The sequence below is a fragment of the Stigmatopora nigra genome, chromosome 10 (assembly GCF_051989575.1).
Source record: "Stigmatopora nigra isolate UIUO_SnigA chromosome 10, RoL_Snig_1.1, whole genome shotgun sequence".
Taxonomy (NCBI): Eukaryota; Metazoa; Chordata; class Actinopteri; order Syngnathiformes; family Syngnathidae; genus Stigmatopora; species Stigmatopora nigra.
In genome coordinates, this window is record NC_135517.1 from 9,209,183 (window position 1) to 9,236,852 (window position 27,670).

Below are 27,670 nucleotides of genomic sequence, written 5' to 3' on the forward strand. Positions count from 1 at the left end.
ACAGAAACATATTCTTGGGAATCTTACTGATAAAACCCTCTCTCCATTCAGATGACAGTTGTTTCTCTTAGATCATTCTGAAGGGCCGATAGAGAATTACATAATGAAGACAATATTTCCATTTAAAGAGTCTGCAAGAAAGTTTTTCTTTACCCCTCTGCTGTTTCGTTCAACGTCGAAGAGCTCTTTTCAGAAGTGTGATGTGTGTGTTATATTCTATTTTACGACATTGTGATTGTACAAAATGTTCTATACTTTTCAGCCAGTAGGCGGCAAGCACACAAAAGATGTATTTTTCTAGTCTACAGTAACGAGCTAGAAGAAGAACATTACAAACAGAAGCATGATGGGCTCTGTCACCGATGGTAAGATTTCTGCAATATTCTTTACTTAAATTACAGTTAATTTGTGAAAAAATAATCAACTTCAGTCGTTGCTTAAGAGCCGATGAATGTTTTTGCCTGGTAAACGTTGATCAAAGCAGCATTTCGAAATGCATGGGTAGCCGGCTAGCATCTAGCTCCATGGTCATGTTCATTGCAGCTTTTTCTGGTTCTTTTGCAGACGAAGTCATTCGAAAACGTCTCCTTATCGACGGTGACGGAGCGGGGGATGATCGGAGAATCAATTTGTTGTTAAAAACCGTTACCAAGTGGTGCAACTCTTCGGGGGCACCGGACGAAAGGCAAGGAAACTTGATCAATGGGTCTTTACAATGAAATGCCCCTCGTTGCATCAAAATATTTGAAAACAAGTCATCAACCATTATCAATGGCATGTGCCAGCTTACCACATTCTGAGAAAGACTAGTGTAAAATATTTTGATCAATATATAGCTTTTATTAACCTGACACTTGGTGTAAGAAAGGAGAATAGGTGATAACATTTGTCTTTGTTTTCTTTACAGTTTTACACAGTACCAGAGGATGCTAGGTACATTGGCCCAATGTGAATTCTCACTGGGAAAAACCCAGATGGTCTATGATATGAACCTGAGAGAAATGGAGAATTATGGGAAAATATACACAAATATAGGTAATTACTACTACTGGCTCTGTTTTCCACCCAAATGTACTTACCTCTCTGTCCAATACAGAACAAAACATAACTTCAGCTCATCAGAAGATAACAGAATGCAAAAAAGAAATCCTGAGAGCAAAGAGAGTAAGAAAGAACCGCCAAGGTAAGAATATTCAGCATTTTTTTAATCATTGTTCGACAGTGTTTGGTGCCTAACAACATTTTTGATCATCCTTCCTCTGGCAGAATATGATGCTCTTGCAAAGGTTATTCAGCATCACCCTAATCGACATGAAACTCTCAAGTAAGTTCATTACTATCATCTACACCCAACTTGTCCAAGTATTATCAGACTTTGAGCAACCTTTGCTCCAAGTTTAATAGTATTTATGGCTTTAACAATACTGTAATTATATTGTGTTTACAGACAATTGGAAGCATTAGACAAAGAACTCCAGCAATTGTCTACAATAAAGGAGAATGTGGATGCAAAGGTAATATGCTCTTTAAAAAGAAAACATGAAACAATGTATTATTTAAATTGGATAAAATTAATATGATTTTGATTACAGCTGGAACTACGGAAGAAACAGTTCCATGTGCTCCTCAGTACCATACAGGAATTACAACAGACCCTTGAAAGTAAGTAAACAAGGACTTAAAATGAGTAAATTACCTCATTTTCAACACCACGGCTTAAAACTTTACCTATATCATTGTTACTGTTTACCAACCTAATGACAGAATGTTCAAGCTGATCTTTTCTAATCATTTCACTATCTCTCTTTCTCCATAGACGATGAGAAATTAGACATCGATGAAAGCAATCAGCAGAGCCCACAAGAGAGCACCGAATGAAAACTCGTTTGTTGTGTTTACAATGAAAAACAATTTTGTATGTTTTTATTCAGTATTTTTGAATAAATGCAAAAAATACGTCTTTTACCTTATTCACTTTGAAATTTAAATCAGTGCCTACTTGTATTTGGTTTAGAATAGATTCTGAAATAATTTGAAAAAAGGAAAAAAAATACAGCCTATTCTAATAATAAGCAGCCAGCAGAGGGTGCGTTTTGATTTCTGTAATATACAGTTTGAGTTGTCATGAAAATGAGAAACTGTAAGACTACTTGACAAGGGGTATGGCCTGCATTATTGCCACATGCATATACATACAATAAGGTTGCACTTGTAATAATTCTTGGCACAAACATCAACTTAAAAGCTTCCTTGAGGATCACTTAAATATTAAAAAAAAAACTTGATTGTCAGACTGGAATAAAAATTCAGTAACTATAAATATTTCACTTACAATAATTATTTTTTTGCTGGGCTTTTGATATGTCAGAGGATGTCTTTGCATGCTTTCACAGAGATAACCATATGTTTTAGTAAAAAATGCCACACACATGATAAACATTCACAACAAGTTGTCGCACTTGTGGAAATAATGGAAAATTATTTTTACATAAGCATAAGAAAATTATCTACTTTAAGTGTTTACTAAAAGTCAGGACGTAACTTGACTTCCAAGTTTTACGTTATCCTACATGGCCCAAACTAAAATAAATAAAATGTAGACACATCATGCACAAAACATTTAAAAATGTATAATAAAAACACACCCATTTCCAAACATTACCAAGCACAGAGAGACGATCCAAACAAGAATGAATATAACACTTTGAATTAACTCCCAAAATGAAACTCCCTCCCCAAATGAAATCCATCACTGAAAAATATACCTGATGATGATGTTTAAGTGTCCTCACTTAAACATTTCCAACCCCACTTGATTATTCAATTTTCCCCATTGTCATTACCTGTTAATAGAAGTACCTTTTCTCGTGTAAAAAGGCAAACTAGATTGGATTGATGTAGGAGGAGGGACCTCCAACCTGACTATACTGAGAGGCCTGGTTTAGCTCACATTGTGTTGTGTAGCTCTCAGACTGATCAAAGCTTTCCTGGCGATTGGGTTGCTGGGTAAAGGTGCTGATCTGCTTCTCAGAGACCCCGGCCGCGAACCTAGCAGCACCCTTGTGCCAATTAGTCTCCTTGAAGACAAACCAGATGTTTCCGGCCCAGAGAACAAAGTTAAGGAACCCAAACACCTGTAGAGGACCAGTGCAAAATAAGTGTGAACCTGGATCTATATTTTATTGTCTATTTCTAACAAGTTTGTTTACCCACCACTGAAGTGTTGAGTCCAGACCAGCGTGGTTCTTGCAGAAGTCCACATTTGTTTGTTAGATCCTTACAAGCAGGGATAAGGACCAGAACCTCATCAGGATCTGTAGCTATTTTGACATCAGACAAAGCTTTGGCCCAAGCAGAAGAGCTGACGAGCCACATGAAGGAGAACACAACAGTCACAACAAAATCCTAAATGGTCATAAGACACACAACAACAACAAAAAACACAAAGAAAACATTATTCAGCAAGCCTAATAACTGCATCAGTTGCTAAATTGCAAACCTAGACATCCACAGCGATACATGGTTACCGAAGCACCAAACGACACAATACATTAAAACGACAGAAGATACTCACAATCAGAGGTCCCTTGATGTTTTCATGGTACTTGTCACGAAAGAAGATGTAGACAACAGTGGCAACGAGAGAGTAGAGGAATGCAAATACTGCAATCGTCACGAAGAACTCAGCCGAGGATGAATAGTCTCCAATGAGAAAAAGACGCTCCCTCATCATGCCCTCACACATGGGTGCTTCAAAAAATACTTGGTGCAACCTGAACCAAAATACACAGTGGTCACATGCGATCAACTTTTGCTTTTGAGCAATACGTCTTTCAACATTAAGTTTCATGCAAAAAGAACTATTATTAAGCAAGTGCATTTTCCATTTACAGGATGAATGCATTTTAATCTAATCTAAAACGCATTAAGTCTAATTTTATCACACACTGTGGTATTTTTATTTCAATATAATTGTAATATTAAAAGTTGAAAATCAAAATGTGTTTGAATTAAATAGAGTCATTAGGTTAATATTGAAATCAATTCAATACAGAGTTTTTAAAGATCATATGGCATTTAATACAAATGCATTGGATTTAGACTATGCTTCTTTGATGTGTCAAACAAGGGTAATTGTATACATTTGTACCTAAGGCTAATTTGGGTAACGGTAAAGAAACTAAAACAAGGATGCTGGATCATGTTCATACTTTTGTGTAAAACAAGGCAGTAGAAAAAACAATTTAAAAAGGGTCTCACCTAAAAGGATAAGCAAAGTCAATGGCAATGCTGAGGTTACTGCTGGCCTTCTCCATGCAGTCCACACTAATCCGAAGCTGCCCTGAGTAGCCCCCACATGTTGCAAAGGCAAATATGGCAAAGAGCTAAAAAGAGGGTGGTTACAATTATTGAAAGTGGCCTCACTCTGATGACCAGAAACCAGGCCTCAGATCTGTAAGGTAGATTTGGTAACCACAAGTCCAGAATGCAACCAAATGAAATGAATATGTAACATAAGTACTATTTCCTAAATTAAATTAAAGTGGACACTAGAGAGTGAGGAAACATTTCACTTATAGTGACGGATGGGTTCGGAATAGCCAAAAACAAACAGATTGACTAAAGGACAAAGGAAAATCTAGTGTTTGTGTTCATAGGATCCAATCCTTCTCAACTAAATCATGTTTCTCTACTTACAATATGTACAAGTTTAATAATTGCATAAATAAATGGAGGATTCTGGATGTGGAAATGTTATTTCCCTGCATGGTTCAGGTGAACTTCAGAGATCCTGTTAAAATAATTGCCCTGTATGTTCAAGAATTGGCTAAGCCAATCTCAAATAGAAGTGGCCAGGGGAGGAGATTCCTAATCGCGCTGACTTAAGTGCTACCAACAACCCATGATAATGATCTCTCTCCTTCTGTGAGCCACCCACCTCCACACTCTTGCAGCTGTCTCATCTACCCATGATTTATCGGTTGGGTTTAGCCCTTCTCATTTTAGGCAGGAGCCTTTGAACTGCAAAAGCATGGCATTGTAGCAGGAGGGTGTTTGCTAAGCCTTGTGCACTGTGTGTTTATCTGCCTCTCCCAGCTGGGCTCCTCGGGACGTAGGAAGAGTGAGAGTGGCAGAGAGAGAGTGAGTGAGAGAGAGTGAGAGAGGAAGAGAAAGAGAGAGAGAGAGAAAGAGAGTGAGAGAGGAAGAGAAAGAGAGAGAGAGAGATATGAAAAAGCAAGAAAAAGATGCTCACCTACAAAAATGAAGAATAATCATCTGTTTTTTCCCTTTTTCCTTACGTACATGGAATTAGATTACTTTGTATTTAGTAATTGTAATTTACAAGAAGGTTGTTATGAACAGATTTTCATCTTCGTGAAAAACTCCGATCACAGGGCCCATAACTAAATTTTCCACACAACACATTAATTCATACAAGGTCAAGACAGTGACAATATCAAGGCACGTTTAATATTGAGATATCACCATATTTAATTGGGAATATTGGGTACGTGTGCACACCTTAATATTTGATTCTACACATGAGTACAGTACACACAAGGATGCAGTTTAGTTAACTGCGGCGAAACTACTATATTATTTATTGCAGTAAATTTGTTTTATGATTTAATTCAACTGGACATGGTCAGAACTATTCACATTCAAACCATAGATGTAATTTATCGTAATCTAAATAGTAAAGCCCACTGTATTAATTGCGGTAAATAAGGGAGAAACTGGCACACTGCTTCATGAGAAAGTTTGTCTTATCTTTATAAAACAGCAACACAGAACAAAATGAGGACTAATTTAGTTGCAGCTGATCCCTTCATGCACGGGGAATGCTTTTTTGTCCCACATAGCCCAGATTCATCTATCACACTAACTCTCTCTCTCTCACTCTCTTTCCCTGTCTCAGTTCTGATGCCCACAAAAATAAAAATCTCAATTAAGATTTTGTTCTCACCCCTACATGGAGAAACTTGAGCCACATGTTAAAAAATGCAACTATTTGATGAAAATCACTTATTAATAATAGGAAATTGTTGAGCTGAAACTCATAATGTGACTGTGAGAATTGCGGCCAGTGGTGCGATGTCCCTGTGTCGCATTTTAATCCCCATTATATAACACAACAATGCTTAATTAAGTTAGCACATGGGATAAACAATTCTTTAAAATGTTTTCTACTTACCCATTCCAAAACACGAATAAACCCAAGAGGCAGTTTCAGCACCTGGAATGTACCTACAGATGTTAACTGCAAATACAAAAAATACCAAAACATTTCTTTTTTTTAACCTATTTAATCTAGCAAGCAATAATACGACTAAATGTAGACATCCCAAGTATTGTGCTATTTACTGACCTGATTTGCAGCATCCATTCTAGCTGTGTCTCCTCGTCCTAGTCGTTAAATTGGATGTAAACAAAGAGAAAACGGAGACACCATCCAGTGTGAGATGGCATCAAAGGGTCTTTTGGCTCGCACATTCCGACTGCATCTGAAAGAAACCGAATCACCCTCCCATTCTTGTTGAGCTCTTGTGACTCTCATTTCCAATAATAAGCTTGATAACCAAACTAATGTGAACACCAGACAAAAAATAACATTGAAAAATTGCAACGATAATATATATATATATATATATATATATATATATATATATATATATATATATATATATATATATATATATATATATATATATATATATATATATATATATATATATATATATATATATATATATATATATATATATATATATATATATATATATATATATATATATATATATATAAACATTCAAAAACATTGTGATAGCAATGCTAATTTAAACACATCTTCACCATTGTTCCATTTTCAAGTGTTCCTTCCTCCATTCTCCATCCTGTGCACACACACAAACACTGCCTGGAGGGTTGTCTAAGCATCAGAGAGTCATTGCATCTGATTGGCTAAGTACATTCACCATTAAATTGATGTGCACAGGGAGGAAACTGTATGATATCCTTTATGCCTGAGAAAACTGTACAAACACATATCAATGTTTAAAGTACACACGCAACCCGCATAGCTTTAAAATTTTATGTCTTACTGAAGATTTGTAGGATGGATGGCATGTAGTTAAATGTACCCAGGAGAGCGTCCCAGTCTGGGGGGGAAATTGTCTGTATTAAATATTCTTCACAACACTTTGAATACATCAAAATGTGAACACAGTGATGACCTAGTGATATTTCAATGATGGAATCCACAGGAAATGACAAAACACAGTTTATCATATCATCTGTGAAAATTGCAGTCAGCTTTGACACAATGATCAATGAGCGTGAAATGCGTGCAAAAATGCGCGGATGGCAGTTCAAATAACACCATTTATTTCTTTCAATTGAGGCTCAAGTGGAACTGAATGCACTCATTTGAGAATGAGAGCTGGGAGAAAATGCAGAGCAACTGATTATGAACAATCATCATTCTTTTCTGCCAAATCCGATTTCATTTTGAAACTCGCTGAGGAATTACAGTGAAAAGACTGGGTCAGCCACTTAGCCATCGCATCCAACAATGTGACACTCAACAAACTGGCAGCCATTAATGCTCAGTTGGAGGTGATGTCAAAGCATCTCTATATCAAGTGATCATGATGCAGATTTAAAGCAAAGCTAATTCTAAATTAAAACAAAGGAAAACATTGCCATAATACACATTTTAAAGCGATAAGAACCCAAATATTTAATGGAAAACTATCATTCATTTGCAATTGTCACACTCCAATGTTAATGAACTATATATGTCAGCATTTGCATTATTTTAAATAAAACCATGATAGATATCAAAATGTGGTGGTGCTTTGGTAAAAAAAACAATCTGTACTAAATGCCAGTAGCACTGGTGTCATCCTGCACCAGTTAAGAAGCGTACATAATGAGGATTAACTGTAGCCTGATGGATAAACTGAAAATGGGGAGGGGGAGAAAGAGAGCAAGTTGGGAAGAGGGAGAAACATGAAGACAATATTTACTGTCACTTAGGCAACATTGGATATGCCCTTACATGACAATACAGTAACATGAAATGGCACCAACCTGCAAGCCTAGTGTTATATTTGATTAAATCGGAAGCCATGTTGATGAAAAGATAGTGTTTAAACAATCTTTGATACAAGTCATAATAATCCAAGAAAGGTTTACTCCAATTTAAGTCCAAGAAATTGTTGCTTGCATTAATGGAAAAAAAAAAAGTGGCAACTGTAGATCCCCAATGACAAATCATATTTGCAAGGAATGATTTACATTTGTGAGAATTGAAGAATCTGACATATTTTACTCATTCTTTTTAGTATAGCTGTTTCATTTTGATATCATATTTTACTCATTCTTTTTAGTATAGCTGTTTCATTTTGATATCACATTTTACTCATTCCTTTTGTTGTGGCGGTCTTGTGTTAGAGTCGCCACTGGTTCCCAACTCAATTACAATATGAACAGAAGGATGGGTCCGAGACTCCTCGACTACAATGTTAACAAAAGGCTCTTCCTGAGATTCTTATTTCAAGGTGGGATTCACACTGATAAGAGACCAGATGGAGGACTTCAAAGGGCAGAGGAACAAAGAGCAGGGCAGAGGGTCGGGACTTTATAGGACCAGCGGAGACAGAGGTCTGGATGATGTGGATTCAAGGCTGGAAGATGTGGAGCCCAGAGAAACCCCCCCCTTCACAGCAGCCCTGGACCAGCCCACATCTCATTATTAATCAGCGAATGAATATGCATTTTTGTTGGACTATAACTGGGCAAACGCGGGTTTGGACAATGTCTTTTCCATCCTCCGCTTTGGGACATAAACACTCAGCGGGCTTATTCTATGGGAGGGAGACCCGGAGCTCTGTATGAATCAATTTGAATGGAATAAATCATCTGTGGATATACTCGCTCAAACCTGGTTTGTCTCCTCCGATGCTGAACACGCTCCATTGTTAGACTGGAGACTACAGAGTTAAGGAATTGGAGTCAGGTAAAATATTTTAAAGTCTAACAGTTTTGGTGACCCTGTCCGTGAGTCGGTTGCGTAGACAGTTTAGGGGTTAAGGCCGATAACTCCGTCCGTGAACCAGGGAGGAAACTGCGTAGACATATGGGTTAAGGCCAGCCGCGGACTCTAAAACACGTCGGCGAACGTGGAGTCGCGGTTATCGAAGCACGTCGGCGAACGTGAGAACACGTCGGCGAACGTGAGAATAAAGAAAAGTTAAACACGTCGGCGAACGTGAGAATAAGGAAAATTTAACCACGTCGGCGAACGTGAGGACACGCCGGCGAGCGTGAGAATAAGGAAAATTTAACCACGTCGGCGAACGTGAGGACACGCCGGCGAGCGTGAGAATAAGGAAAATTTAACCACGTCGGCGAACGTGAGGACACGCCGGCGAGCGTGAGAATAAGGAAAATTTAACCACGTCGGCGAACGTGAGGGCACGCCGGCGAGCGTGAGAATAAGGAAAATTTAACCACGTCGGCGAACGTGAGGGCACGCCGGCGAGCGTGAGACCTTTCTCTTGGGACTTCTCCAACAGGCGCCTGATCAACTGAAAGGTAAGCAGAATACCTATTACTGAAACGTTAAAATTCTGCTATTGGATTTTTAAATTATGGAGAAGATGCCATAGAAAGGGGGTTTGGGAATAGGAGATTTCGAAAAGGTTGTAATATACCTAGAGTCGGAATTGATGACGATCCCAGGACGGTCGTTTTGAAATAGAGAAAACGTCGTATGAAAAGTTAAACACGTCGGCGAACGTGAGAATAAGGAAAAGTTAAACACGTCGGCGAACGTGAGAATAAGGAAACAAAGGAACAAGAGATTCCGGAAAGAGTTGTATGCAGGAGTTATTTTAAAGTCTTCAGCAGGGAAACAACTGGGGCCACAGATGTTTGATTCCTAGAATTGATTCAAAAAAAAAAAAAAAAAAAAAAAAAAAAAAAAGTAACAATAGTAATATTTCTAATTCCTAGAATTGAACATACTAAAATTCTAAATTTATCCGGAGACTTGATCTAGATTGAATTGGTGAAAATGGAAGGATGTGAGAGTGCGGGAGAATGTGGAGAATGGAATGAATTGACAATTTTGTAAATGGTGAAAATGGAAGGATGTGAGAGTGCGGGAGAATGTGGAGAATGGAATGAATTGACAATTTTGTAAATGGTGAAAATGGAAGGATGTGAGAGTGCGGGAGAATGTGGAGAATGGAATGAATTGACAATTTTGTAAATGGTGAAAATGGAAGGATGTGAGAGTGCGGGAGAATGTGGAGAATGGAATGAATTGACAATTTTTGTATGCAGATGTGGAAGCACAGGTTCTGAGTGGTGTTCAAGTTAAAAAACAACCCAAAAATAAGACGCGAGTTGGTGAAACAATTTTGTACTTTAAAAGGAAATGTACATATTGTAGGTCAAAAGCATGAATGGAATATGAATAACTTGTCCATTGCTTTGCAGAAAGTAGAGCGTGAAGTCACAGCTAAGAAGGTGAAGGCGGGGGCCGATAAAACACCCCACAGTGGGGCCATAGAGAGAGAGCCCCCACCAGCCCAAGGCCCCCACCCCCTGCACAAAGCGGGGAGGGGTGGGGGACTGAGAGAGACAGGTAGAGAGAGAAAGTTAACAGAGAGAAAGATAGAGACAGAGAGATGTAGAGAGAGAGAGACAGATAGTTGATAATGTTATGATATATTAGTCACAAATTATGGGTCCTTTATTAAACACTGAAATTTATATAAGGAAATTCTTAGTGAAAGGTTATTTTTCCTCAATTTTAATTATGGTAATAGTGAGCCCAGAAAATGGCTCTTATTTTAAATATAACCGCCTTCTTGGAGCGGATAGGAATTCTGCTAGCGCAGTTTAGCTATCCTCATAGCTAATTTAGCAATATGAGAGTGATTTGTGATTCAGATTTAAGTATTAAGAATCATCCAAATTATTAAATGAAGACAAAGCAGAAATGGCATTGATCCAAATTATTAATGATATCAAACGAGAAGTTTACAATGCAGAAATGGCATTGATCCAAATTATTAGGTAAAGTTTAGATAAAAGTTGAGATAAAATAATTAATTTAGGATAAGCATGATTTCTATAGGATGGAATAAGATGAATCATGTTTAGTGCACGAAATATAATTCATTGTTTTTCCATCACTAGATGAAATATGCTTTAGTGTGAGTCATATTAATGACTATTAACCTAGTTCTTTTGAGATCGATTAGTGCTGATAGGACAGCAAAAGGTGGTTAGCTGCCAATAAGCCCTTTTCAGGGATGGCAGCGAAGGATTGGAAATTTGAAATCAATTTCTGAAATCGCCAATAGGTTTTTTTTTGGATGGCGATGAAAAATCAAGGAAAATTGTTTAGTCCAAAGAAATTTTTTGATGATAATGCATTGGACTGGAGGAACAAATCTGCAATGCGAAATTTTGAACCACTGAGAAAAACAAAAACAGTGCATCATATGACATTCCAAAGTACCATTGATTTATAGGGATAATGGCATCCAAATTGTGTTAATGGATTAATTGACTGTATTGACAAAATGTTTCATATTTCGTTACCACACCAAACGCCATTATTCACTACATGATTGGAGCTGAATGATTAGACTAATCTAGCAATCCGCATAAAAGAAAAACTTTAAAGAAATGCACTAATTTTGAGTTAGCAGAAGAAGACTGTGTTTTTCAACAGGAAACATGGAGAAGACGCACGAGCAACCCAAAATGAGAACGTCCGTACAACTCTTGCTGACCAAACAGCAGACATGAAAATAGCTGAAAGGAGGATGCAGATACATCTTTGCACTGTAAGGAGGTTCTCTCAGTTGAAACGTTTGAGGAGACAGGTAAGATAAGCTTATTGACGCGATCAGACGTAATGGAAAGCATCCAATATTGATTGGAAAGATTATTGCTCGAGGAGCAATGCCATAAACCATAAGGAACTTTTATATTGTTTTGATTGTCTCCATAAAAAGTGAAAGCGTTTCAATTGAGAACAAACCTTCTTACAGATTTTTAAAAGTAAACAATTAGAGAGAAAAAGAGATTACAATGGATAGATATGTAACTAAATTTTGATTTTATGCCAGACTATTGGAAAATGATGATTAAGAAAATTTTAAAGGAGATGATTGGCAAACTCCAAAGAAAATGGAATGTTACATTTGATTAAAAAAAGACTACTAGTTTGGGATATTTTGAATTTCAAACAATTGAGTTTAATATACAACGCGATACACATTGTTAATTGAATTGGGACTTGATTAGTATGCGATTTATAAGTAATGAATTTTAATTGCCCTAAAGGAAAATTATGCTAGAAAATATTAACCCTGATAAACAGGGGGTGGTTACAGTTTAGTGGGTTCAATTCTTTTCAGAATGAAAAATGTTTACATTTGTTTCTGGATATTAATTGATGTGAATGTAACTGTTGCAGAGACCGGGAAAGCTGTTTTCCTGAGGAGAAAGCAGCCTGGTTCGCTTTTTGTATTTTCCCTATTTTTAGCATGATTAGTTAATTGATGTAATTGCAGGAAAGGAAAAATCAGATATAGTTTTTGATCTAAACAAGAAAGCAGCGATCACAATAGAATAACAGCTAGTATATCTATTTTTGAGTGATAAGACATTTAGATTTTCGCAAACAAAGTGATTGAATAAGTAAGATTGTTGTGATTTTTGTTCATTTGAGAATTAAGCCCAACCAAGTGGCCGTATGCAGGTGTTGAGCATGCGCTAAAGACGACAGCAGCTAAAGCAGCAGCGAAAACACTTACTGCACAGTATTCACAACAACAAAAACTGAGTCGAAAACAGTATTAATTAATATGCAAAACATTGCATCACATAAGGTAGAAATGCATCTATACAGAAAGAACACAGAACAGTCTGCAGAAGACCTGTACACAGCTAAAGGCCTAGCGTGCCTCCCAAAATTATTCCAAAATTGAGCCATGGATTGAACCATGTCTCAACAGGGGGGATGATGGACATGGTACAGTGTGTTCCATGTCCCAGAGGTTGATGATGGACATGGTACAGTGTGTTCCATGTCCCAGAGGTCTAAATACCTGCTTTTAATTGTTTTGTAGGATCTGTTAAATTTGTTGCATCTGTTTGATTTGTTGCAGTCATGGTGTGCAAGGTAACCTCAGGCCCAAACGAGGACAACGTCCAAAAGAGTATGGGACTGGTAGAGCAAACAGACGTTCATGGAAGACCATTTCAACATCCTTTATGGGAAGGTGAAACATGACAAAAGGCTAAGGGCAAGGCAGACCTAATCACAGAATGGATGGTAACATGTTTGGAGAAACTTGTCCAAAGAACGGGCAAGCTGCCGTGATCCCTTTTTGTCTACTTTGCAGGAGGTGGTGAAGCCAGGTGACTGGATGCTGATCCCAGTCATAAAAAGGAAGTCCTGGTTCTCTCCACAATGGGAAGACCCATTCGTGGCCCAACTGACCAACCTCCACTGCTGCAAAGATTGTTGAAATGTCAAAGTGGATTCACCAATGCCAGGTCGAGGTAGTTCGAGACACAGGTGACTCTGAGTAGACTGGAAGTTGGACGGTATCAAAACCCTTGTCCATAAAAACTCATCAGTCTACTCACCTGCCACGAGCACGCCTCACTTAACCTTGAGCTTCCATAGACTTTGCACCTCTGCACATTGGCCGCAGTGAAAGCTGTTGCCACTCACATCACAGTGACTGCACTGTCAGTGACTGCCTGGGCGTGTCTGAACGCCCCACCCACAGAGACTCGAGTTGGAATACAAGATGGTGACATACTCCTATCACAGAGGAGAGTAAATTGGTATGAAAAGGACAAGCTGGAGAACTACTATGAAGAAGATGTGTGGTATCCTGACATCCTGAATTCACTGGGTCTAGACGTCACACTTAAATCTGCAGTTAGGCAGATGAGATGCATTCTAGTTACTCGATTGATCGGGTAAAAACATCGAGGTCTTGCATCGCCAAAAGAGAGCACCACACACCTGGATGGGTAACTCCGATCCCACCTATATTGACGCCATAGGCGTCCCCCGTGGCGTTCCTAATGAGTATAAACTTGCTAATCAGGTTTCAGCGGGATTCAAAAGTATTCTAATTTGGGTAACTCACAACAAAAATGTTGATCGCATCAATTATATTCATTACAATGTCCAGCGACTTGGCAATTACACGGTTGAGTCGTTAGAGGCGGTACGTGACCAGCTAGCGGCAACATCCCTCATGGCCTTCCAAGATCGTATAGCATTAGACATGTTATTGGCTGAGAAGGGTGGTGTGTGTGCTATCTTTGGTGATGCCTGTTGTACTTTCATTCCTAATAACACTGCTCCAAATGGACGTCTCACCAAAGCTTTAGAAGGCCTCCGAACCCTGACTAATAAGATGGCCGATCAGTCAGGTGTGGACACCTCAATCTGGGACCAATGGATGGATTATTTTGGTGCCTGGAAAGGTTTGATAGGCAACATCCTCATATCTGCTGGAGTGCTCATTACTCTGCTTATTCTCTGTAGCTGTTGTATCTTCCCCTTAGCTCGTACTCTAGTCACTCGACTGATCGATAAAGCAGTGGGACCAGGCCCTAGAGGTCAGTATGTTCAGTTGCGCCAAACTGACCCCTCTGGACCCCCCGCTGGGCACGTGTTCATGGATATACTAATGTAGTGCTTCTTTGTTTTTATACTAATATAGTTTTACATTTCATCTGACACTAACCTGTGTGGTGTTGTTGATGTGGTCTCTTTTAGGAGACCAAGAGAGGGAATGAAGAATCTGACATATTTTACTCATTCTTTTTAGTATAGCTGTTTCATTTTGATATCATATTTTACTCATTCTTTTTAGTATAGCTGTTTCATTTTGATATCACATTTTACTCATTCCTTTTGTTGTGGCGGTCTTGTGTTAGAGTCGCCACTGGTTCCCAACTCAATTACAATATGAACAGAAGGATGGGTCCGAGACTCCTCGACTACAATGTTAACAAAAGGCTCTTCCTGAGATTCTTATTTCAAGGTGGGATTCACACTGATAAGAGACCAGATGGAGGACTTCAAAGGGCAGAGGAACAAAGAGCAGGGCAGAGGGTCGGGACTTTATAGGACCAGCGGAGACAGAGGTCTGGATGATGTGGATTCAAGGCTGGAAGATGTGGAGCCCAGAGAAACCCCCCCCTTCACAGCAGCCCTGGACCAGCCCACATCTCATTATTAATCAGCGAATGAATATGCATTTTTGTTGGACTATAACTGGGCAAACGCGGGTTTGGACAATGTCTTTTCCATCCTCCGCTTTGGGACATAAACACTCAGCGGGCTTATTCTATGGGAGGGAGACCCGGAGCTCTGTATGAATCAATTTGAATGGAATAAATCATCTGTGGATATACTCGCTCAAACCTGGTTTGTCTCCTCCGATGCTGAACACGCTCCATTGTTAGACTGGAGACTACAGAGTTAAGGAATTGGAGTCAGGTAAAATATTTTAAAGTCTAACAGAATGTTTCAAATAAATTATGGATCTTAAGATTATTTGAGTCAATGATGTGAAACCAATCGGTTGTGGAAGGCATGTAATGATTTATTTTTATTTATATTAATAATAAAAGACTTCTGAATGTCTATGCAGGTCGAAGCATCCCTAACAAACGATGCTATTCCCCTGATGTAACTTTACGTCGCCGGCCACCTTTTCTTTGAGTTGTTGATGGTCCCAATTGCTTCCACTTTTCAATAACATCCACTACCATTGATTCTGGAATATCCAGGAGAGAAGATATTTCACTCACAGGCTTGTCACAAAGATGGCATCCTATGACAGTTCCACGCTGAAATTCAGAGAGCTCTTTCGTTTCACCCATTTTCCCCTACACACAGATATATGGAACCTAATGTTCATTCACTCAGGGGCAGCCAGCCTAACAATAAGATCAGACCTGAGGATGGAAAAATGATTTATTCCGAGGATGTACATGTCACTGGAAGAACAGAAGAAATGAAGTGCTGTTAATAATCATGTTACAACAGTACGACATCCTTTTAATACGCATTTAATTGTTTGAATTCGCACGTAGGTTACCATGTGTAATAGATTTGGACAAAATCTGATCCTTGAAAAATAACAATATCACTATGAAGCATAAACTAGCGTGTCGTAAGCCTAAATGTGGGTAAGTGATGCTCAAATTTGAACTGGTTAACAGGTGCCACTTTATTTTCATCAGAGCGTGTTCTTTAGAGAAAAGCAAATACACCAAAGCATTTAAATGAGACTGAAAAGTATTAATAGGAAAATTATGTCCCCTAGAATGAATAAGTCATTACTTACCATGGAAATGATGTAAAATGAAACGCTTTGGAAGTTGATTTTCCGCGTTTGGCTTCCGTTTCCTTTTTAGTGCGCGCGCGCACTGGCTTCTCCAACGCTCAATTGCTTCCGAGTGAGCAAGCACAGGTTTTCCTTCAGTCTACTTTAGTCAAGCAGCTATACAAAACAATGGACAATCCGATGAGTAGCAAAATAACATGACATCCTTCACTGCATGTCTGTGTATAAAATGGGCGTGGTCTTTGGTATAAAGTACAATACCCCATATAGTACAGTGTTATAATTTCTGTCATGAAATGCACATGCTGGTTTTCTGTCCCTACAATACTAGTCATAAAACAAAACAAAAATCCTCAAAATATTTTTGTAGTGCCAGGTAATATGTAAATATTTGACTTTCATGAAACCTATTACAATGGTACACAATTACTGTAAAAAGAACTGGGTACAGAACAGCTTGAATTGCCCCTCACCTGCACCAGTGATGGATGTAATGTACATTGTAGCTAGTACTTAAGCACTGCAATAATACTGGCTTTATTGACTAACAAGTGACTACTATGTTGTTTGAGTCTTTATAAACTGCCTAGATTGGTTGAATGTTAGGCATGTTTTAGAAGTACTATTAGTAAATAAAATAAAGCCAACATATATTTGTGATCACCTAAAATGATTGTCATTTATTTGTAAACTGTTATTGATCCATTTCATTATCATTTTGCAAGGTTTTCATTGCAATGCCCCACAAGGTTACACTTGATATGAAATTGCCTTCACTGGACCTATGCAAGCCACTATTAGACCGACTAGGACAGTAGTTCTCTTGAACAGGCAGATAAGGTTTACCTAACAAACCTCTTCCCATCTCACTTCCCATTGGTCCATTCTCGTCATAGGGTCCGTATTCAACCTCTGGTGAAACATGTGCTTTGGGTAGCTTCATTTGATCCGAGCCAGGTAGTGCAGTGCTCCTCTCCTGATGGGACGAAGCAAGGAGATGGTGCGGTACGAGGGATCGTAGCTCAGGAAGGGAGGTTGGGGTAGATGCTGGACTAAGTTGTATACCTAGAGGTGGACTTTCAACATGGGGTGCTGGGGGTGAAACAAGATGTGGTGATGGCTTCTCGGGTGCCCCGTGAGGCATCAGAGCAGAATAAGTCTGTTCATTTATGACATCAGTCTGGCACACAGCTTTGCTCAGCGAGAGGCCTGCCTCTGAGCTCAGTGGCTGCTCAGAACTGTCCGTTATGGCGCCATCAGCTGTTGCACCCTTGCAGTGCATGCTACTGTGTTTCCGCAACATGGCTGAACGAGTGAAGCTTTTTCCACAGGTGCTGCAACGGTAGGGTTTTTCTCCAGTGTGAGAGCGGACATGACGCTGCAAGTCTCCTGAGCCGACGAAACATTTCCCTGCACGGGTGGAGAAGACTTATGACACAGTCACAAGACAGCAGAGAATTCTGTTTGAGCATTTATTTGAGATCAATCTTTACGTTCATGAATCCCTCACTAATCCTGCCTTGTCTAGCACCCAAGCAGAAGTAATGAATGGGTGGACTATTACATGGACATTAAACTGGAGACCAATAATTTTGAAGCATTAACAAAATAACTTAAATCTAATTGAGCATTGATTTGATATCTTTTGTAAAAGGGTCACTACTATTGTTTTCATTTTGTACCTAATACTTGGACGTGTCCCTCTTTTTGCACTGTAGTTTGCTGGTTTAATTATGCCAAAGCGGAACAAATTTTTGTGTGTATTCTGCGCATGCACACCTGTCTGCAAATATTGATTCAAAAAATATATCCACTTACCACAGGTGGCACAACTGTGTGGTTTCTCCCCACCGTGGCAGGCTTTGTGCTTCAAGAGTTTCCTGTGTGTGTTGAACGATTTTCCACACAGGTCACAAGTAAAAGTCTTGTCTGTGGCGTGTGTCCTTTTGTGTTCTTTGAGATTGCTCAAGTTGTTGAATCCTTACAAACATTAAAGAAGAATAAATTACACCATATAACTAAGTACAAAGTATTCCCATTCAATCTGCTCCTGTGGAAATGATGCCAATTGGAGAAGTTCAGAGGTATGACCTACCTCGACCGCATATGTCACATAGATGTGGCTTTTCTCCCGTGTGCACCACCTTGTGACGGTGGACATCCCCAGATGCAGTGAAGCTAGGTAGAGGTAGGCAATTTCACATCATACATGTAATAAATGATGTGAAAAAAGTGTTTGTATGACGCTATTTACCATTTGCCACACAATTCACAGATGTAGGGTTTCTCTCCAGAATGCCGCCGCAGGTGTGTCTGTAAATTTCCAGCCTCGGAGCATAAAAAAAAGGAAATTTATTAAAACAAGTAAATGAAGAGGGCTAACTGCAATTTGCAATTTGAGGATTTTAAAATACCTGTGAAAAATTCTTCCCGCAAATGTTACATTCAAAGGGTTTCTCACCTGCAGAATGGTTATAACAATAAAATACTGTTAGAATTATAACACTGTATTAAGTTGCTTAGAGGCATTGCATTACCGGTATGTGAGCGTTTGTGCATCTCCAGGTTGCTTGGGTGTTTGAAGATTTTCCCACACACATTGCAGGAATATTTATGGCCCGTTGGCAGTAGTGCTTCGGGTACAGTCTGCAGTCTTTGCTCCTCTTGGTTTGTGGGTGGCGGCCTGAGAATTTCAGCATCTGGTAGTGTTTTAGGTGGGTCTTCCCTGACAGTAATGAGGTTTTCAACAGGAGATTCTTGAGTGGAAATATGGACGGCAGAATCTTCTTGATGAGTGCTTTTGGGGCAGATGAGGAGGGGCTCGCTGACTGATTCTGCAAACATTTCTTCTAAAGCCTTTTGCGAACGTAGGTAGTTGTATTTCTTTAGATACACTGTTTTCTTTGGGCGCATTGGGACATTGAGCATGGTGTCTGCGTGCTCAGAGCTGGGGGTGTTTAAACTATCTGAGGGTGTCAGTGCAGAAACGTGGCTTTTGTCAGCTGCCAAGGATGTGGAAGGGGGGGTGGCCTGAACTGCAGTTCCTGAGGATAAATGCGAGTTGTTGCCAGGCTGATTGAGTCCGAGCTCACACTGTGACTCCTCCACAACAACTGAAGGGCCTGGTCCTCGATTTGAGGCCTGAATTGCACTTTGTTTGAAGTACTGCTTACTGTTGAAATTGCGAAGCTTGTAAGCGTGTATTAACTGTTTTTCTATTGGTGGCAGGGAGCTGCTACCAGAGTCACTTGGGGTGCTGTTAGTCACAGGTAGAGGCATTCGTTTTGTTTGCTCCATGAAACTAGGTCTTGGTACTTCAGTGGGGCATTGGAGGTCCACATCATTAGGCAGGCTGCTTCCGAGGAGGCAGTCATGATCCGATGTCAACATGGCTGGTAGAGAAAATGATGGGATTTCCACTGGTGGGGGGCAAGGCTTGAGGAATGTGTTACACATGGTTAAGACGTTTGGAACTTGCAAACACTGAGCGATGTCAAGGAGTGCCTGTACATTATCTTGATTGATGTCAAGATGGGAGGTGTACATGTAGTCTAATATTTGGCCAATGCCACTCACATCCTGGATAACCAAATTGAAGACTTCATTTTTCTGACTGGGGGAATTCTGGAATAAAGATCTGAAGAAATAAAGAAGGAAAATTATTACAAGCAATCTGCACTTTACTCATATCTTAAGTAGGCCTGTGTTGTTAAGTATTGCACATGGACAAAAATAATCACGTATACTACATAAGAAAGTACAGGCACTTATAGAAGAGGCAAACGTTTTTTTTTAACAACAACAAAACTGCTGTATAGTATAGTTACTTCTCCTCCTACTACTATTTTTTTGTTAAATATCTTGCAAATATTTGGCACGACTGCCATATAATTTCCTTGCACAACTAACTTTCTGATGCATATAGCACTAAAGCAATGAACGCGACATACCTGAAATAGGAGCTGAAGGCTGCCAGCACATTTTTGTGGGCTTTGAAGCAGACCCCTTTGACCACCAACATGCAATCGCACAGCATTCCCTGAATCCTCTGCTCTTGGAGCTGCTGGAGCAAGTAGGAGCTGTGGCTGGATTGTGTGTCCATGCTCACTCATCTGTAGAACCACTTGCTCATAAAACTAGCGGAAGTAAAGAAAACATACATTGTTAAGTCAAGGACTTGTATTACTCTAATGTATAATACATATATTAAACCCCTATTGCATTGGCATCAGACATGACTGTAATAACAGCTTGTATTCTTCTACACACATAGATAGAAAAAGCTAGCATGCTAACTACAGATCTTAGCCACCAATTTAATTTGATATGCAATACACCACAAATTTAATTATATCTGACAAGACTGAAAAGCTAACTCAATATTTTTTCGCTATTTTTGGATTAAAAATCAACATACATTTGAGGGAGTTTTCCTCTTTTATGATATTTAACTCACCACTCAACCAACGTTTCCTCGGTTCATCCTTAGGTTCGTAATTCTTGCTTCTTTATAAATAAAACGTCTGTCTTTTTTCGTTTTACATTAGAATTAAACATATAATGCACCCAGTGATGGTTATGGCGATTGTTGATGACACCGCCGGTTCAAATTGAGAAATCCCGGGGTCCGAAAGGTCGGAACCTATTTTCGTATTACGTGTACACTTACGGACGTTTGAAATGTTCGCAATTCTAGATTGCAGCATGTTTAAGAGTATGTAAAGGTATACAGTTAGATTTGGCGGACTATGGTAACACTTTTTACTTTTATAATCCGCCGCGGGTTATTTCATGCGTTTTGAATGTAGTTGATTACAACGTTTTGTTGTAAGTAACGTGATATACCTTTTTGGCTAAGACTTGTTCCCATCAGTGCATATACAATCGACGTTACCAGCCATTAACTAGGAAGAGAGTATATTGTAGTACTCGAAATTTAATCTACGTGTACGCAGACAAGGGAGTCGTTTAGGATGGTGTTTTTTACATGCAATTCTTGTGGCGAGTCCTTGAAGAAAGCCCATGTGGAAAACCACGTGTTCAAGTGCCGGAGCCGCCAGGTTTTTCTGTCTTGCATTGACTGTGGAAAAGAGTTCCGGTAAACATTAGTGTTTATTTACACTTGGCTTTTCATTGCGAAATACTCGTTAATGTTCTTGCTGTGGTGTTTTAAAGCGGTGAGGAGTATAAATTGCATTTCCAATGCATCAGCGAAGACCAGAAGTATGGAGGAAAAGGCTATGAGGCAAAAGAAAAGAAAACATGTGGGAAACAGGATAAATGGATCCAGGTGAAAGTCAACCTCTGCGCTGAATGTTATTGTTTGGTAATAGATATATTCACTCAAGGATCATCTGTTGTTTCAGAAAATCAAAGAAGCCTTCAACGACCCAGGAGTCAATCGGAAGGTGAAAAATGTGCTTAGGGATGTCATTGTCTTTGACAATGTTCCAAGAACAAAGTCAAAATTTCAGGTGGGTACAATTATTGGAATTTATATGTCAAAAGATGGGATGCTTCATTTGAATACCTTTGTGTGAATAGTTGTCCTGAGTATCAGGACTTTGCCAGTGGGATCTAATTGCTGTGAAATGTTCCATCAGAAATGGCTTGATCATAGTCTACGGGTTAACGACTCAAGTCTACAAGAAGAAATATGGACCATCCTCACCTCAACGTCTGAGATTGTAAGTGACGGTAAATGCCATAGTTTGCAAGTTTTCTTGAAGATATTTTCTCTCAATACTAATTACTTTATAATTTCATAGCCCGCTTCTGCACCCGAAGCTCCAAGTACTCCAAATGAAATTAATAGCGATAATAAAAAGCAGAAGGAGCATTCAGACAAGAAGCAAAAAAAGTTAAGAAAACAAGAAGCCCATCAACAGGTAAATGGGGAAGTTCATTCAGAATCAAAAAAGACAGAAAGGCCAATAGTTGAGGAAGAACCAGTGGCCAAAAAGAAAAAGAAGGAAAAAAAGAAATCACGTGATCGTGAAGAAACTGAAAACGAGAACCATGAGCAAATGCCCAGCAACAAAATAAAAAGTAAGTCACGCATAAGGGGCTACATAAATTCAATGTACAAATGCAGTGTTATATGTGTAGGAAACTACTAACATATACTGTTGCTTTATATTAGCAACTTTTTTTCAATCAATTGAGTTTTTGCTTGATTATTTTTCCACAGCTGAGCGGAAAAACAAAGTTCCAAGTATTCCAAGTGAAATGAATAGTGATAATGAAAAGCAGAATGGGCATTCAAACAAGAAGCAAAAGAAGTCAAAAAAACAAGAAGCCCATCAACAGGTAAATGGGGAAGTTCATTCAGAATCAAAAAAGACAGAAATGCCTATAGTTGAGGAAGAACCAGTGGCCAAAAAGAAAAAGAAGGAAAAAAAGAAATCACGTGATCGTGAAGAAACTGAAAACGAGAACCATGAGCAAATGCCCAGCAAGAAAATAAAAAGTAAGTCATGCATAATGGGCTACATCAATTCAATGTACACATAGTGTTATATGTGTAGGAAACTACTAATATGTACTGTTGCTTTACATTAGCCACTTTGTATCAATCAATTGAGTTCTTGCTTTATTTTTTTCCCCAGCTGAGCAGAAAAACAAAGTTCCAAGTATTCCAAGTGAAATTGATAGTGATAACGAAAAGCAGAATGGGCATTCAAACAAGAAGCAAAAGAAGTCAAAAAAACAAGAAGCCCATCAACAGGTAAATGGGGAAGTTCATTCAGAGTCAAAAAAGACAGAAATGCCTATAGTTGAGGAAGAACCAGTGGCCAAAAAGAAAAAGAAGGAAAAAAAGAGATTACGTGAATGTGAAGAAACTGTAAATGAGAACCATGAGCAAGTGCCCAGCAAGAAAGTAAAAAGTAAGTCATACATACTGGAATACATAAATTCAATGTACACATGGTGTTATATGTGGAGGAAACTACCAATATGTACAGTTTCTTTATATTAGCAACTTTGTATCAATCAATTGAGTTCTTTCTTGCTTGATTTTTCCCCCCCAGCTGCCCAAACAGAGGAGGCCACTTTATCTGAGCAGAGTGATCCTTTAGCAGCTTCCAAAGGTATGTTCTTTATTTGACACAAGACGTCGTGTGTGTGTATGTGTATATATATGACAAGGAGGACTTTTTGTGACAGTTATATTGTACCTTATTTTCTGTACTACAATGTACACCGTATTATAAGGTGCACCTTCAATGAATGACATTTTAAAACTTTTTCCATATATAAGGTACATTAGAAGGTGGGGTTACCTTTATGCATGATTAGACGGTGCTAGTATTTTCGTGACACAATTTATCTTTTAACAACAGCAAGCTATAACGCGTATTAATTGTGGACCTCAGAAAATTGAGTAGTATTGTCATTGTCGTACAGAATCCTTGCATCACCAGTGCTAATAAGTGTATTCGAATACTTCATAGGTATCTTCAAATGGAAAGAAACTATCAAGGCAGTATTGAGAAGTTCACCAAAACAAGAATTGGGAGTGAAGAAACTCAAGAAAAAGGTGAATATTGATCTAGGTGTAAAGTATTTACCATTGATTGCCCTCTGACCATAATTTGCTCTGATAATGTTTTGTGTATAATGCAAAATTTGAATTCATTTTTCAGGTTATTGCAGCCTATTTCTCTTCCGCTGACGATGGGAATTGCAAGACAAAGGAGGAGGCCCTTGAACTTTTCAACAAGAAAATCAATAACAATCCCAAATTTAAAGTTTCGGAGGACACAGTTAGTCTTGTAATATGAACTAGCACATAGTCTCTATGGCATGTCATTTTAATGTTCAAAATTATTACAGGATGTGATTTATTCATTTTTCTTTACAAAGATACTGGATCTTCAGTATTAAACTGTTTGTTATTTTAGTAGTCTTGTAGTCCTTACTGAAGCTGTCGTCAACACATTGCCAGTATTTCATTCATGCAGAAAATGACAAATCTGAGAGTTGGTGGCGTTTTTCAACATTCCAAGGCAGGGAAATGGTACTTTACCTGTAGGATTGGATTTTGTGGGGGAAGGGGAATTAGAGAGGCGCACCTGAGGTAAATTTGACTCTTACACAGGACAAAGTTAATGCACATTCCTCAGCATCTGCTATGAAGTTCATCAGGCTAGCCAAACAGAAGCGCCATAGAAGATGATGGTAGCCTAAGGTGAATTTTTGATGCGGCCTGATTTTTCATTGCTAGAATGTGCAGGATACACACAGGTAGCAAAAGTAGGAAATAGGCTTTATGAAGCATTTCTAATCCCAGGTTTAACACAGATGCACTTTCTTTGCTCTGCTCCTAAACTGCAATTGTAGATTGCATACTTTGGGTATTAGTGAAACTGTTACCAAGTCTGCCTGTACTTTGGTAGTGTAGTGTCCTGAAATGGGACATTGTATAGTATTGATTTTAAATGTTTAAACCAATTTTTGTTTGGATTATCAAAATCGGATTCTTGGATTAATAGTGTGACCATAAACTTTCTGGAGGTGTATTCCCTTATACTTATTTTGGACCCTGTGATGTCGAAACTATATATCCAATTTCATCTATTTGCAATACTGTTCACACATTTCCGGGGCAGTTCAGTGCTATCACCAAAAAACTACACCAGTCGCTTGTGTGACGTCATAAAATGCGACTACAACTAGAGGAAGTGCGTTTTAATGCTGTGGTTCGTTTTTATTAGCTTTTCATTATGTTGAATGAAAGTGAATTCGCAACACTGAGAAACCGTTTCAAAAAAGATGCAGAGCTATTAATGCAAGCTGAAGCCTCGTTGGCTGAACAAGATAAGTGTAAGTGTTCACATTTAATTTGAGTTGAGATCCTCCTTATTTTTACTGTTTCGTATTTCCTAGGTGTATACTGACTAGTACAACTAACTACATTTCAGGTGTATTCTGGGTTAAATGGTGCGATCGGGTCATTATTTCATCACAATCGTGATCTTCGCGCACCTTTTAAATGCGTATTTGTTTGTTTTGGGTTTTTTATTTTGTTTGTTTGTCTTTTTTTCCAATGTAGCCCATCAGCTGTAAGACATGGCTGTCAGAATTTAGCCAGCAAAGTTTTACAACATTGCAAAAGTTGATTGTTGTTTTGCTTGGGTTACATGAGCTTTTCTAAGGCTACGAGTGAACAATGTTGTCTTTGAGAGCTTCCCTGGCTGAAATCCAGCAATTCTTGATTGTTTTGACTGAGAAAACATTCACTGAAACCACGCCCGAAGGATCCCTTTTCGATGCAGTGGTCATTCTTACTATAAGTGTATAAACCAGGGGTGTCCAAAAAGCAAAGCAACCAAGTGAGACAAGTGACAATTCTTAAGGACTGTTGGGGGCCAAGTCATAACAGTATCACGGTGTACTAAGAATTAAAACAAGAACACACTTTCAAAAGCTGACCTCTACACACAGTAGACTCATGATCTTGCCAGTTGCCACTATTAAACTATTCCAAATCAAGGAAGTTTTCTGAATAGTACTGTTAGTACATTAGTTGTAAACGCTTTCGTCGCCATAGAAGCACTATAACTGATCAGTTCGCTGTCTTCAGCATGTCTGTACAGTGTGTACGTATGCATGTTTTAAGGGATTTTTTTTCTTAAACCCTGGTATAATAGTATCAGTATGTCTTACATTCTACCGGTGGAAGTGACTGAAAAGGGTCATTGACACCAACTTACATTGCAGGCCACTGAGTTCATTGTGAACAAGTGGACCAGCATGCTTATGTCTTCACCTGCCAGAAGTGGCATATGATATGTTTAACCCAATTAGCCAGTGTCCGAAAAGAGCCGGCCTTTCCATTGCAGTAAAATAATAAGATTTCACATTTTCTACATTACAAATTGGGCTCCTTGGAAATAGCATATATTTTTGGGGTTATATTGTAAGAATAATTTAATCGAGGAGAGAGGTTGACTTTTACATATTTGTGTTTCAGGTCCAGAAGGAAAAGATATCAAGCCGCTCCCTCGAATTAATAAGCATTCTGTTTTCTGGATTTTGGCAGCTATTGCTGTTACCCATTATGCAGACTTTTTTCGCCACATCATTGGAAATGATGCTATAAAAAGGTGAATTAGTGCTGAATAATTAAATAATCCCTGCATAAGAAAAAAATAATTCCCTGCTCTATTCATGATTTTAGTATATTTTAAAGTTTTATTTTTGTTAATGTTGAAAATGTGATTTCAGTTGGTGGTTTAATGTGGGCCTGCTGCTCCTTGGAATTTGCCTGTGTCTCGCCACATTTTGTATTGGCTACCTGGAGTGGTTTAAAGGAATTGTGCACTATGACCAAGAGTACCCTACAATCCCTCCCATTACCACTGCTGCTTTTATTGCTGCATCATGCAGGTACATCTGTCAACAATAGTCGAATAAAATGTAAAATTGCATAGAATTACAATTCTCTGTGCTTGGTTGAGTGATCACTCATTTCTACCAGACACGTTGTAGTTTAGGTTTTAACTTGTAATACATATTACATATCATTTCTTTCCAGTTTCAACATTGCTCTTTGGCCTGTCTGGTCCTTCTTCACTCCGCTCATCCTCTTCACGCAGTTCATGGGTGTGGTCATGCTGATTTCTCTTCTTGGATGAGTTTTAAAGTAAGAATTACTTATGTTCCAACTTAGTTATTAGCTTTTTTTTCTTCTTCTTTTTAAATCTCACATTATGCACCTAGGTGATGATGAAGAACCACTCCAACATTCATCCTACTTGATGGCAGCATCCAGCAATAGGCCTATTTCACTATTTCACCTGGTTTAATGCATCTGCTGAGTAAAGTGACACCCTCTTATTGATAATACTCCTGTTAAAGCGTTTACTTTGGTTTGAATTAAATTATGCTGGAAGTAATTTAATTCCCGTCATTTTGTGAAATAGGCTTATTGTTACATTGCATTCTTGATGATTATTATTTTGCTAACTGTTTTTGCTTTGTTTTTGTTTTTTTAAATACTGAACATACTTTACTGAATACAAAGATGCATGAAGTTTCAAGATACTGTTGAACAAGACCACATTTTTAACAACATACAGTTTATTTTTGGAGAATGTCGATGCTCTAAGGAAGTCTTTTGTTTCTTTAATAAAGATGAATAAATTTTTATACTTGGAAAAAAATCCATTGATTCTTCTTTATTAGCCTGAGCTATAAAACTAGTTACAGTTCCTGTTCTAATTAGGGGTCGAAACCTCTGCAGTTCTCGC

General features: G+C 38.6%; 5 protein-coding genes across 13 annotated transcripts; 3 read left to right on the forward strand and 2 right to left on the reverse strand.

The window, feature by feature from the left end:
• Window positions 1-262: 262 nt before the first annotated feature.
• On the forward strand, window positions 263-1,970 carry thoc7 (THO complex 7). The gene is made up of 8 exons (XM_077725554.1): window positions 263-365; window positions 565-685; window positions 908-1,035; window positions 1,097-1,183; window positions 1,267-1,324; window positions 1,448-1,514; window positions 1,593-1,662; window positions 1,817-1,970. Exons 1-8 carry the CDS (start codon window positions 344-346, stop codon window positions 1,876-1,878), a joined length of 615 nt encoding a protein of 204 aa, XP_077581680.1. The 5' UTR covers window positions 263-343; the 3' UTR covers window positions 1,879-1,970.
• A 184-nt stretch (window positions 1,971-2,154) lies between these two features.
• synpra (synaptoporin a) lies at window positions 2,155-16,585 on the reverse strand. 6 transcript variants are annotated; one of them, XM_077725551.1, is made up of 10 exons: window positions 16,416-16,585; window positions 7,104-7,160; window positions 6,978-7,034; window positions 6,856-6,896; window positions 6,371-6,506; window positions 6,197-6,262; window positions 4,261-4,385; window positions 3,575-3,773; window positions 3,214-3,405; window positions 2,155-3,134 (listed from the first exon to the last, which is right to left on the reverse strand). In XM_077725551.1, exons 5-10 carry the CDS (start codon window positions 6,386-6,388, stop codon window positions 2,883-2,885), a joined length of 852 nt encoding a protein of 283 aa, XP_077581677.1. In that variant the 5' UTR covers window positions 6,389-6,506; window positions 6,856-6,896; window positions 6,978-7,034; window positions 7,104-7,160; window positions 16,416-16,585; the 3' UTR covers window positions 2,155-2,882. The 6 variants fall into 6 exon arrangements, with proteins under 6 accessions (XP_077581677.1, XP_077581676.1, XP_077581675.1 ...); XM_077725550.1 differs by having other exon boundaries at window positions 6,856-7,034; window positions 7,143-7,160; XM_077725549.1 differs by lacking the exons at window positions 6,856-6,896; window positions 6,978-7,034; window positions 7,104-7,160 and adding an exon at window positions 15,877-16,065.
• Window positions 16,586-17,068: 483 nt separating this feature from the next.
• On the reverse strand, window positions 17,069-21,190 carry zbtb49 (zinc finger and BTB domain containing 49). 3 transcript variants are annotated; one of them, XM_077726949.1, is made up of 8 exons: window positions 20,833-21,190; window positions 20,366-20,551; window positions 18,953-20,052; window positions 18,830-18,876; window positions 18,670-18,743; window positions 18,511-18,593; window positions 18,234-18,395; window positions 17,069-17,843 (listed from the first exon to the last, which is right to left on the reverse strand). In XM_077726949.1, the coding sequence occupies exons 2-8, from the start codon at window positions 20,515-20,517 to the stop codon at window positions 17,110-17,112; spliced, it is 2,352 nt and encodes a 783-aa protein (XP_077583075.1). In that variant the 5' UTR covers window positions 20,518-20,551; window positions 20,833-21,190; the 3' UTR covers window positions 17,069-17,109. The 3 variants fall into 3 exon arrangements, with proteins under 3 accessions (XP_077583075.1, XP_077583073.1, XP_077583076.1); XM_077726947.1 differs by having other exon boundaries at window positions 20,872-21,188; XM_077726950.1 differs by having other exon boundaries at window positions 17,069-17,825; window positions 20,872-21,183.
• lyar (Ly1 antibody reactive homolog (mouse)) lies at window positions 21,051-24,318 on the forward strand. 2 transcript variants are annotated; one of them, XM_077726951.1, is made up of 10 exons: window positions 21,051-21,513; window positions 21,591-21,705; window positions 21,782-21,889; window positions 22,019-22,102; window positions 22,184-22,463; window positions 22,606-22,884; window positions 23,024-23,302; window positions 23,447-23,506; window positions 23,870-23,955; window positions 24,062-24,318. In XM_077726951.1, exons 1-10 carry the CDS (start codon window positions 21,389-21,391, stop codon window positions 24,197-24,199), a joined length of 1,554 nt encoding a protein of 517 aa, XP_077583077.1. In that variant the 5' UTR covers window positions 21,051-21,388; the 3' UTR covers window positions 24,200-24,318. The 2 variants fall into 2 exon arrangements, with proteins under 2 accessions (XP_077583077.1, XP_077583078.1); XM_077726952.1 differs by lacking the exon at window positions 22,606-22,884.
• Window positions 24,319-25,072: 754 nt separating this feature from the next.
• On the forward strand, window positions 25,073-27,583 carry tmem128 (transmembrane protein 128). Its single transcript, XM_077726703.1, has 5 exons — window positions 25,073-25,241; window positions 26,392-26,524; window positions 26,646-26,807; window positions 26,956-27,063; window positions 27,141-27,583. The coding sequence occupies exons 1-4, from the start codon at window positions 25,142-25,144 to the stop codon at window positions 27,053-27,055; spliced, it is 495 nt and encodes a 164-aa protein (XP_077582829.1). The 5' UTR covers window positions 25,073-25,141; the 3' UTR covers window positions 27,056-27,063; window positions 27,141-27,583.
• The last annotated feature ends 87 nt before the right edge of the window (window positions 27,584-27,670 follow it).